Consider the following 12,501-nt stretch of genomic DNA (forward strand, 5'->3'; position numbering starts at 1 on the left):
TTTTCATATACGTAACATTTCAAAAATCAGGCACATCTTGTCCCAAAAAAATGCAGAAAAGCTGGTTCACGCGTTTGTTACTTCCAGATTAGATTACTGCAACTCCTTATTATCAGGCTGCTCTAATAAGTCTCTTAAATCCCTCCAGTTGATCCAGAATGCTGCACCTTGTGTACTCACAAAAACTAAGAAAAGAGATCACATGACTCCTGTATTAGCTGCTCTGCACTGGCTCCCTGTAAAATCAAGAATCACATTTAAAATTCTTCTCCTCACCTACAAAGCATTGATTGGTGATGCACCATCATATCTTAAGGAGCTTGTAGTACCATATTGCCCCACTAGAGAGATGCGCTCACTAAATGCGGGACTACTTGTGGTTCCTAGAGTCCTAAAAAGTAGGATGGGAGCCAGAGCCTTCAGTTATCAAGCTCCTCTTTTATGGAACCAGCTTCCACTTTCAGTCCGGGAGGCAGACACAGTCACCTCATTCAAGAATAGACTTAAGACTTTCCTGTTTGATAGTGCTTATAGTTAGGGCTGAATCAGGTTTACCCTGGTCGAGCCCCTTGATATGCTGCTATAGGCTTATAGGCTGCTGGGGGATGTTTTAGGATACACTGAGCACCTATCTCATCTTCTCTCTCTCCTTATGAATGAATTTACATCTCTCCATTGCACCTTATTAACTCTGCTTCCTCCCCGGAGTCGTTGTGACTTCACATCTTATAGGGTCCATTGGACCTGGATGTGTCTGATGCCTGGTGAGCCGGCCTCCCGCGTTGGCCCTGCTGATGCGCCTCCTCTCTACCTCCTTCTGTTTCATGGATTGGAGTTCCATTCATACATTGTCATATTCATGTAATGTGTTTATGTAACTTTGTAAATGCTGTTCATTCTGTACACATGACATCTATTGCTTCTGTCCATCCGGGGAGAGGGATCCTCCTCTGTTGCTCTCCTGAAGGTTTCTTTCCTTTTTTCCCTGTCAATGGTTATTTTTGGGGAGTTTTTCCTGATCCGATGTGAGGTCCTGGGACAGGGATGTCGTATGTGTACAGATTGTAAAGCCCTCTGAGGCAAATTTGTAATTTGTGATATTGGGCTATACAAAATAAACTGAATTGAATTGAAATGTGATCTCTTTTCTTAGTTTTTGTGAAACTGAAATGGAAATTATAGATAATTTACTGAAATCTGACATTGACATTACAGAGTTTGTTAATATTGCTGCTCATCTGGATTATGCTGTTGCTGTTTTGTGTCCACAACAGAATAATAGGTCAAAAGGTGTGTTTCAATCTACCTGTTTTTATGCTCATTTTTTATCACGAAACATTAAATGCAGAACATTTGATAAAAAGTTTGAAAATGTGTTAATTTAAACTTTTTTGTATAAATAAAAGCAAAAAGCAACAAAATGCAAAGTAAACAGGTTTAATAGCATCCAACTGGAGCACTTGCAATTAAAATGTGTGCTGCATTTAGATGGAAACCTGGCTAACGTGTTGATGGTGGACAATAAGGCAAAACATTCAAACTTTAAACTACTCTTAAACTTTGTTTGTTTATTTGTTAGCAGGGTATACCTCAATATCATGTTGCTACCACTCACACAGGCTCACAACAACCCATTGGTACTGTGCAAAGTTAACTTTGTGTCACTGCTTTATCGACAAACACTGCATAACATTTTTACCCGGTGATTTCTTGAGTGTGCTGTAGCAGAACCAGGAGAAAGAAAATCCCAGTATACGGAGGAATAGCTCACCGAGAAAGGAGGAAGTAAGTACCTGAGAGCACAGCGTCGTAGCAGAGGGATTGTATGGGAGTGAACCTCCTGATATTTTATCTTGAGACGCTGAGATGCAGGGTGAAATGCACAGCATGTAGGTTTTGCTTAATTATATGACATTAAAACTGTGTGTAGGTGTTTACTAGTGCATGCACATTTGGTGTAAATTCAGTTGTAGAGTTTCATTAAACAGACTCCTTTCTGGGGAGAGGTAAGCCAGGACACACACACACACACACACGCACGCACGCACACACACACAGACAGACACACACACACACACACACACCATAATGACAGGATCCAGCAGCTTGTACACAGGATGCAGATGTTCAAGAATAGAAACAGCATAATGTTCACTACTGATTCCCAATGGGCACAGTACTATCTGGCATCATCAGCATCCCAGATACTAAGACAATGTCCCTCCTCCGATGTCTGCTTTTTCCTCTCTGCTCCTCTTCACCCTCCTATCATCGACACATTCACATCCCAAGCTCCCAAACAAGGTAACTCCATCTCCATCCTTCCATTCTTCCTCTTGTCTCATCACCCATCAGTTGAGCCAGACAGCACTCACTCGTAAAATGTTAAACAAAAAACATCTTCCTCTTCTACACATCTCCACTTTACTTCCTTTTTTATGAAGCCTTTTCAGTTTTCATTGCCGGTATTAATCTGAGCTGAAACCGCACAGATAATGATTATTTCACTACTTCGTCCCATCCCTGGGGGCTGCTGCTTGTGCTCTGCAGAGTCTGTATCCTCGCTGATTATTCACAAGGACCAATCCCCCAGTGACCGCTCCTCCGTTGCCTTGCTTGTTACTTTTCATCACTCTGTCATCGTCCCACATCCATCCCTGTTCATGCACAAAGGAACAAGTTTAAATGTTGCTTCCACACAGCCTCACTTCTAGGGCACTAGCTCTGAACAAGGGAACCATTGAGCGGTCTTTGACAGAGGGCTGATCAAAAGGCTGTGAGACTCTGTCTGTAACACAGGCTGGAGAAAGCTAGAGGGAGATATGAATGCCTGAACTGAACTGGGCATGTGTATTGGAAGCACTTGTCATTACTGGGAATGTGGTTGTGTTTGTTTAAAAGAGATATACAGTTAATGGATGGAGTTGTGCCACTCAAATGTTACGCAATCCAAAAGCATCACACTTGCGACAAATTGGCTGATCTGTTTCTGAACTTGTGAGGAAGATACATATATTTTGTATACATGCACCTTCGGTTTTTCATGACTGGATTTTGAATTCTGTTCACATGACCCTTGGCTGACCGCCACCTCAATTTTCTGCCTCTGTGTGTGTTCGGATTGCCTCCCTCTGACTGTTTAGATCAAGCTTTATTTCTCCTGTGTGCCTTCCCCATCTTTTCTACCTTTCGTGTGTCTCTCACCATCTGTCTGTTCATTGCAACAGTCTACTGTTTGTTCTCCTGGTTCTCCCGGTTATTCTATTCAATTCAATTCAGTTTATTTTGTATAGCCCAATATCACAAATTACAAATTTGCCTCAGAGGGCTTTACAATCTGTACACATACGACATCCCTGTCCCAGGACCTCACATCGAATCAGGAAAAACTCCCCAAAAATAACCTTTGACAGGGAAAAAAGGGAAGAAACCTTCAGGAGAGCAACAGAGGAGGATCCCTCTCCCCGGATGGACAGAAGCAATAGATGTCATGTGTACAGAATGAACAGCATTTACAAAGTTACATAAACACATTACATGAATAATTCTGTCTTGTGTCTGCCAACATCTCTCATGGCGTCTGTAAATTGTTTTAAATACTATGTTTCGGATCTCCCTAAAAGCATTTCGATTTAGACAAACAAGACATATTTCACATATAAATAAGTCAGGAATAACTGCGGCACAATTGTGGTAACCAGGTCGGTGTATGTCCTCCATTTCATTACACATGCGATATGACCACGGCCGCTAAGACCTGACCTCTGCATGACCGCTCTGCAGTCGCCATGACCTTCTTTGATAAGAAAAAACAGAAACAAAAACAAGTGAATGCTTTTTATTATGGTTTGATTTAGTTTAATTCAGTCATGAACCCCACTAACACACTGCCAACAGGTAGTACCACTTCAATGAATTGCCCTTTCAACCTGGGGACTATTGCTTATCCAACACCTCAAATAGTCACACTAAGCACTAAAATGTGTCCTAATTGATCAAAAAGCAAATAAACAGCTCTATATCAGGTGTGAATACTCACTAGGATGCACTGGGGCTGAATTCCGTGAGCCCCATTTGGCGGTGATTAGGGACAACACATGTGGCCACAGGGCAATGTGAATGTGACTGACTAGGTGTTAGTTCATAGGTGCCAGGAAGTTTTAGAGAAGCCCAAAATAGCGGAAGCCAAGAGGTCTGTCTTGATTTTGAGCACAGGTCCTGTTTCATAAAAACATGTTTCTCTGCGTTGGCCTTGCTGATGCCCCCCCCCCCCCCCCCCCCCCCTCCTCCTCTCTACCTCCTTCTGTTTCATACATTGTCATATTCATGTAATGTGTTTATGTAACTTTGTAAATGCTGTTCATTCTGTACACATGACATCTATTGCATCTGTCCATCCAGGGAGAGGGATCCTCCTCTGTTGCTCTCCTGAAGGTTTCTTCCCTTTTTTCCCTGTCAAAGGTTATTTTTGGGGAGTTTTTCCTGATCCGATGTGAGGTCCTGGGACAGGGATGTCGTATGTGTACAGATTGTAAAGCCCTCTCAGGCAAATTTGTAATTTGTGAGATTGGGCTATACAAAATAAACTGAATTGAAATTGAATTAATGCACCACAATCCAATCTTCTTAGATCCTTGGGTTGCATATACTATAACTGTGGTCAGTAAATAATTCATAACACAATGTGCTCTTCTAAACCCAACATGTTGCTGAAAGTCTGCCGGGCTGTCTTTGTTTACTATTTTGATCGGTAGCTCAAAGCACAACCACTCTTGCTGTTTAAAAGTCTTCCAGAGGATGTGAAACATGTACAAGATCACACAGGAGACCTTCACCCCTGCAGCCACATTGTATGCACCCAGCATTTAAAACTCATGAATGATTCGAGAGACACATGTAAGGTACTAAACATAATGCCAGACCACACAAAGTGATCTGCCTTGTCACTGACGCAGATTAATCAAAAATACCCAACGCACATTTCTCTTATCTTTCCATCAACTATCCACATATCATTACTAAATTAGTTCTCCACGTCCTTGAGGCACAGGAATTGTCGCTCTATCATCTCAGGCAGTTTATTTGCAAAGAGACCTGGGGGGTGGGGAGGTGTGCACAGCGGGTGGATTTGATGAGGAATAATCAGAAGACATGAGACATTTACAAGAATAAATAGAATATAATTAGCTTTAATAAGATTTCATGTGACAACCCATTCACGAGAACATACAGTACTGAGGGATTTTACCACTCGGTTGTGTTTTCTCTGAGTTGACTCTGAATGACGTTCCTCCGTCAACCGATGATCTGCCTGATTTTGGCCCTGTTTTCTTACTTCTTTCAGACAGGTTGGTGCTGAATCTCCGTTTATTCTCCGCATGTCATTCCTTATTGCTGAGTTCACCCAACAGACAGAAGAAGGAGCCGTTATCTGGGGAAACAATGGTTGCGTTAAACCAGTGGTTCTCAAACTGTGGGGCGCGCCGCTCAAGTGGGGCCCCGAGGTATTACAGGTGGGGCGCGGGGAGCAGTGCGGAGAAATTCACATATCACAAAAGTACGTGTAAATGTTTACGTTACGCTTACGGCGTTAACAGGTTATGCCTGCGCATGTTTACGTTACGCTTACGGCGTTAACAGGTTATGCCTGCGCATGAAAGCACAACTGTTTTCCACTCTGAGGAGATGTGAGCGGAGCTTTCAGCTGTTTCACAGCGATGCTCGGTGGCTCTCACGAGGAAAAGTGTTGTCGCGAGTCTTTGAGCTCAGAGAAGAAATCCGTCATATGCATGACATATGTCATGCAGGACAGTACAATACAATTTAAATTGTACACATATTATTCTGCAAAGAGGAGGTGGACTCAGTGTATCATTTATTTTATCTTTGTAACGTTACACATGCACATACATGCCAATGTCGGACACCGTAGTTTTCTCTGGCCCTCTCCCCAATCTGATCAATGATGACATGTATAGCCGCATGTCGTCATTCAACCGCTGGTTGTCCAGGTGGTGCCCAGCAAACAATGTGGGCTACATAGATAACTGGCAGACTTTCTGGGGAAAGCCTGATCTGATGAGTCGAGACGGCATTCATCCCACTTGGGATGGAGCGTGTCTCATTTCTGAGAACATGGCGAAGTTGATTAACGGACTTAATCCATGACCCAGAGTTCAGATCAGGAAGCAGAAGCAGAGTTGTAGTCTTCCACCCTTCTCTGCACTTCCATTCGAGCAGTTATCCACCCTTAACCTTATTCCTATAGAGACTGTGTCTGTCCCACGGCCACTTAAATTAATTAAATCAAAAGTAACCAGAAGAGGAGTCATACAAAATAACCTCATACAGGTTAACATCACTACTGCAACAGTGCAACAAAACAGGATAATTAAATGTGGACTCCTAAATATTAGATCTCTGTCCTCTAAAGCTGTATTAGTAAATGATTTAATATCAGACAATCACATTAATTTATTGTGTCTTACTGAAACCTGGCTGAGCCATGAAGAATATGTCAGCCTAAATGAATCAACTCCTCCAAGTCATATTAATACTCACATTCCTCGAGGCACCGGCCGAGGAGGTGGAGTAGCAGCCATCTTTGACTCAAGCCTATTAATGAATCCTAAACCTAAACTAAACTACAACTCATTTGAAAGGCTTGTTCTTAGTCTTTCACATCCAACCTGGAAAACATTACAGCCAATCCTATTTGTTATAATGTACCGGCCACCAGGTCCATATTCAGAATTTATATCTGAATTTTCAGAGTTTTAATCAAGTTTAGTCCTTAAAACTGATACGGTTATTATTATAGGAGATTTTAATATTCATGTGGATATTGATAATAATTGTCTTAGTACTGCATTTATCTCATTGTTGGACTCGATTGGCTTTCTGTCAGAGAGTACAGAAACCCACTCACTGCTTTGGCCACACCCTCGACCTTGTTCTTGCATATGGCATTGACATTGAGCATTTGGAGGTCTTTCCACAGAACCCTCTTCTGTCAGACCATTACCTCATAACTTTTGAGTTTATACTCCCGGAGTGTACACTGTTAGTCAAAAGTTTCTACACCAGATGTCTAACTGACAGTGCTGTAGCTAAATTTAAAGAAGCGATTCCTTCTGCATTTGATTCAATACCACGTCTCAATGTGACGGAGGACTCCTGTGCTAACTTTAGCCCGTCCCAGATTGATCATATTGTCGATAGTGCTACAGGCTCACTGAGAATGACACTAGACTCGATAGCCCCACTGAAGAAAAAGACAGTGAGGCAAAGGAGGTTTGCTCCCTGGTATAACCCTCAGACCCGTGACCTAAAGCAAACTTCACGAAAGCTCGAAAGCATATGGCGTTCCACCAATCTGGAAGAATCACGCTTAGTTTGGCGAGACAGCCTTAAAACATATAAAAAGGCTCTCCGCAATGCCAGAGCAGCCTATTACTCATCAGTAATAGAGAAAAATAAGAACAACCCCAGGGTTCTCTTTAGCACTGTAGCCAGGCTGACAGAGAGTCACAGCTCTGTGGAGTTGTGTATTCTTATAGACCTCAGTAGTAATGACTTCATGAACTTCTTCAATGAAAAGATTTTAACTATTAGAGGCAAGATTGATGATCTCTTGCCGTCAACAACTGCCGATCTGTCATCAAGAGGAGTGGCCTTGGAAACGGCTGTATGCCCTGGTGTATATTTGGATAGCTTTTCTCCCATTAACCTTGACCAATTGTCCTCAACGGTTTCTACTTCTAAACCGTCTACCTGTCTCTTAGACCCCATCCCAACGAGGCTGCTTAAAGACGTGTTGCCTTTAATTGGCACCTCTCTGTTGGATATTGTTAATGTGTCTTTGCTAACAGGGCATGTACCACATTCCTTCAAAGTAGCTGTAATTAAACCTCTCCTGAAAAAGCCCACTCTTAATCCAGAGGTGTTGGCTAACTACAGACCGATCTCTAACCTTCCCTTCCTCTCTAAGATCCTTGAGAAAGTAGTCGCAAATCAGTTGTGCGACTTTCTACATCAGAATAGTTTATTTGAGGAGTTTCAGTCAGGATTTAGAAAACACCACAGCACAGAGACAGCACTGGTGAAAATTACAAATGACCTCCTAATTGCATCAGATGAAGGACTCATCTCCGTACTGGTATTATTAGACCTTAGTGCTGCGTTCGACACAATTGATCATGACATCGTATTACAGAGATTGGATCAGTCGATTGGCATTTCAGGTACCGCACTAAGTTGGTTTAAATCCTATTTATCAGATCGATCTCAATTTGTATTTGTAAACGATGAAGCCTCAATGACCACCAACGTTAATCACGGAGTTCCACAAGGTTCTGTGCTTGGACCAATTTTATTTACCTTATATATGCTTCCTTTGGGCAATATTATCAGGAAACACTGCATAAACTTTCATTGCTATGCAGACGATACTCAATTATATCTATCGATCAAACCAGAGGAGACCAACCAGCACGCTAAAATTCAAAAGTTATTTTACTGGGCCCTGAACACCTCAGAGATCAATTATCTGGTGATGTGGTTACTGTAGATGGCATTGCCCTGGCATCCAACACCACTGTAAAGAATCTCGGCGTTATCTTTGACCGAGACTTGTCCTTTAACTCCCACGTTAAGCAAATCTCAAGGACTGCATTTTTTCATATACGTAACATTTCAAAAATCAGGCACATCTTGTCCCAAAAAAATGCAGAAAAGCTGGTTCACGCGTTTGTTACTTCCAGATTAGATTACTGCAACTCCTTATTATCAGGCTGCTCTAATAAATCTCTTAAATCTCTCCAGTTAATCCAGAATGCTGCAGCTCGTGTACTCACAAAAACTAAGAAAAGAGATCACATTACTCCTGTATTAGCTGCTCTACACTGGCTCCCTGTAAAATCAAGAATCACATTTAAAATTATTCTCCTCACCTACAAAGCCTTGATTGGTGATGCACCATCATATCTTAAGGAGCTTGTAGTACCATATTGCCCCACTAGAGAGCTGCGCTCACTAAATGCGGGGCTACTTGTGGTTCCTAGAGTCCTAAAAAGTAGGATGGGAGCCAGAGCCTTCAGTTATCAAGCTCCTCTTTTATGGAACCAGCTTCCACTTGCAGTCTGGGAGGCAGACACAGTCACCTCATTTAAGAACAGACTTAAGACTTTCCTGTTTGATAGTGCTTGTAGTTAGGGCTGAATCAGGTTTGCCCTTGTCGAGCCCCTAGATATGCTGCTATAGACTTATAGGCTGCTGGGGGATATTTTAGGATACACTGAGCACCTATCTCCTCTTCTCTCTCTCCTTATGGATGAATTTACATCTCTCCATTGCACCTTATTAACTCTGCTTCCTCCCCGGAGTCTTTGTGACTTCACGTCTCAGAGGGTTCATTGGACCTGGCGGTGTCAGATGCCTGATGAGCCGGCCTCCCGCGTTGGCCCTGCTGATGCGCCCCGCCCCCCTCCTCTCTACCTCCTTCTGTTTCATGGATTGGAGTTCCATTCATACATTGTCATATTCATGTAATGTGTTTATGTAACTTTGTAAATGCTGTTCATTCTGTACACATGACATCTATTGCATCTGTCCATCCGGGGAGAGGGATCCTCCTCTGTTGCTCTCCTGAAGGTTTCTTCCCTTTTTTCACTGTCAAAGGTTATTATTGGGGAGTTTTTCCTGATCCGATGTGAGGTCCTGGGACAGGGATGTCGTATGTGTACAGATTGTAAAGCCCTCTGAGGCAAATTTGTAATTTGTGATATTGGGCTATACAAAATAAACTAAACTGAATTAAATATACTTTTTGGAGTCAAATTTATTAATTCAATTATAATTATTAAAGTTTTCTGATGAAGAATTTCTGATAAAATTGGTTTGCAAAGTGATTGCAATTTTCTTTATTCTATTATTTGAAAAAGCACAGATGGAGGAGTCTCAAAAAAACATTTTGTTGGGGCGGTGGGGCACGAACATGTTTCTTCCTCCGAAGTGGGACGCGACAGAAAATGTTTGAGAACCACTGGGTTAGACAGACGCAGTGTAACGTGCGCGGATTGCAGCATCTGGTGAGATGTTGAGAGGTTAATCGCAGAAGCTGTTGTCAAAGTTCTTGTGTCTCCGAAGTTTTAGAAGCGAGAAGGGCGAGGGGACTACTAGACTAGAAAGTGATGTTTGTGAATCTAATAATCACTCCTAAAAAATAACAAATAACATTTCCAGAGATGCATGTATCTTTTGTTAAGTTAAGTTGTTATGTGTGTATCCACAGGGTGCAGATTACGTCTGCAAGCAAAATAATTGTTTGTATAACACAGATGGATTAGATACTAATAAACGCCCTCTGCAAAAGTAAAGGCAGCTATTGTCTGAGTTGCCATCGATCATTCTGGACCATCAGCGTTTTTCTCTGCCGCCATCACCTGAATGAATGATGCTGCTTCTCTCCAGTCTGACGCATGCAAGCTGCCCGAGTCCGTCGTCGTTCACTTGTTGATTTGCCGATCTCCGTCTTTACGCAGTGTTATTTCTGATCCCAGGCTGGACCGGTGTGAACGAACGCACCTTGGTGGCCGTAAAACCAGATGGCGTGCAGCGGAGGCTGGTGGGAGAAATCATGCGTCGCTTTGAGAATAGAGGGTTCAAACTCGTGGCCCTCAAACTAGTGCAGGTAATTTGGGATGTCAGCCTTTTTTAATCTTCTCTTCATTCATGGTCCATATACATGATCATGGTTAATATGATAAACGAGTGCTTGTATTTTAAGTTAATGTGTGTCTGTCTTGTGTGTAATCAGGCGTCGGAGGATCTTCTGAGGAAACACTACTGGGACCTGAGGAGTAAGCCTTTCTTCAGGGGACTGATGAGCTACATGAGCGAGGGACCAATGGTAGTGATGGTGAGATTCTCCCACACACTGGACACGTGTCCACAGGATACTGAAGGCTTTCACAAATTCAGAGGGCGTTTGGTTTTGCTAATAACTCACAGCTGCTGTTGAATGGTCCTCGAGATGAAGATGAAATTTAAAGCCGCTCATTTCGGATGAGAAGTAGTTTTCAATACTCGTTTCATCAGTCTCCATACATGAAACGTGATATTTTTGTCTTCTGCATGCTGTAGTCCTGTACGTTTCTGTGTTTGTTCAGGTGTGGGAGGGTTTGGACGTAATCAAGACGGCACGTAATATGTTGGGAGAGAACAACCCTGCTGACTCGCTGCCTGGAACCATCCGAGGGGATTTCTGTGTGGAAGTCGGCCGGTAAGATCAGCTGATGGTTCAGCTCTGCTCCTCTGAGGGAGAATGTGAGGCCTTATTTAGGAGGCAACAGTTGTGACCAATGAAAGGTGTGGGGGCTGCATTATATTCAAGTGTCCCACTGGGCCAAGAGAGTGGGAACAAAAGTCATATATAGTCGGTATAGTATGTCAGAAAAAATCCTGAAAAAAACTCATAAGTTATAGTATTTAAATAAAATATTTGAGAAAATAGTCATGAGAAAATTCATAATAGTGTCATTAAAGTTTTTTTGCATAGTAGCTCATACAAAAATATACTACTAGTAGTTACGACATAATTGAAATCCCTTATTTAAAATATTAATAAAATGATAAAAATAAATTATAATAATAACAATCAGAATTTGGTCCGACTGTATCCGGATGCTCCAAACATGTTAGTGTTCTGTGTTGCAGGAACGTGATCCACGGCAGCGACTCCGTGGAGAGCGCCGAGAAGGAGATCTCTCTGTGGTTTGGACAGAACGAGCTTCACTGCTGGGTGCATAACAGCCGCCCCTGGATCTACAACTGATGGCACAAACCATGTGATATCTATACTATATATCTATACTGGTGTCATTACAAGATGCCTAATTGCAATTGTATTTTTGTAATCTATCTGAACTACATTTCCATTTGTCTCCAAAACAAACATGCACAAAGTGAGCAATAACTCCAACAGTGACGTGACAGTCTGCTTCTGTTACCGTTTTCATTGTAGCTTGTGTTTACAGTTTTTTAGCAATACGTTTGGAATGTAGAGCAATAAAAGCTTGTAATTGATAATGTTCATCGAGCAATAACACATCAGTGAATGGAAACTAAATGGTTGCATTTGAATCGACCCTGAAGGGTAATTTCTATAAATATTAAGGTCATGTGCTGTGCAAAGTATTTTAAGTTACATAAGAGCCAAACTGTTTACCACCATTTTGCACATAAATGTTTTTTGTTTTGCAATTGTTATGATGAGAAAGTACGCCAAAATATACATGTTTATATACATGTTTCTCCTGTAATAGTACTTCCAGTGAAACCCCAACAACACAGGAGCCATGAACAGCAATCAACTAACACCATTATTGCCTTTATGGAGCTATAGCGCAAGTTCAGACAGGAAGACCATGCCCCTCAAGCCCGCCATTTATTCCTCATATGTCTGCCAATTATTTCTCACACATGCTCACTCATTGTTTACTT

General features: G+C 42.0%; 1 protein-coding gene across 1 annotated transcript; it reads left to right on the forward strand.

Moving 5' to 3' along the window:
- The first annotated feature begins 5,302 nt into the window (after positions 1-5,302).
- nme3 (NME/NM23 nucleoside diphosphate kinase 3) lies at positions 5,303-11,833 on the forward strand. Its single transcript, XM_034539951.1, has 5 exons — positions 5,303-5,348; positions 10,560-10,690; positions 10,817-10,918; positions 11,169-11,281; positions 11,716-11,833. The coding sequence occupies exons 1-5, from the start codon at positions 5,303-5,305 to the stop codon at positions 11,831-11,833; spliced, it is 510 nt and encodes a 169-aa protein (XP_034395842.1).
- The last annotated feature ends 668 nt before the right edge of the window (positions 11,834-12,501 follow it).

This window comes from Cyclopterus lumpus, chromosome 8 (assembly GCF_009769545.1).
Source record: "Cyclopterus lumpus isolate fCycLum1 chromosome 8, fCycLum1.pri, whole genome shotgun sequence".
In the NCBI taxonomy this organism is placed as follows: domain Eukaryota; kingdom Metazoa; phylum Chordata; class Actinopteri; order Perciformes; family Cyclopteridae; genus Cyclopterus; species Cyclopterus lumpus.

What these genes read in the sequence shown, in the direction of transcription:
- nme3 (XM_034539951.1), top strand. Translation starts at nt 5,303, where the DNA reads ATGATCTGCCTGATTTTGGCCCTGTTTTCTTACTTCTTTCAGACAG. An exon ending in TGGCCCTCAAACTAGTGCAG is followed by an intron (nt 10,691 to 10,816) that starts GTAATTTGGGAT and finishes GTGTGTAATCAG; the next exon opens with GCGTCGGAGGATCTTCTGAG. An exon ending in TTCTGTGTGGAAGTCGGCCG is followed by an intron (nt 11,282 to 11,715) that starts GTAAGATCAGCT and finishes TCTGTGTTGCAG; the next exon opens with GAACGTGATCCACGGCAGCG.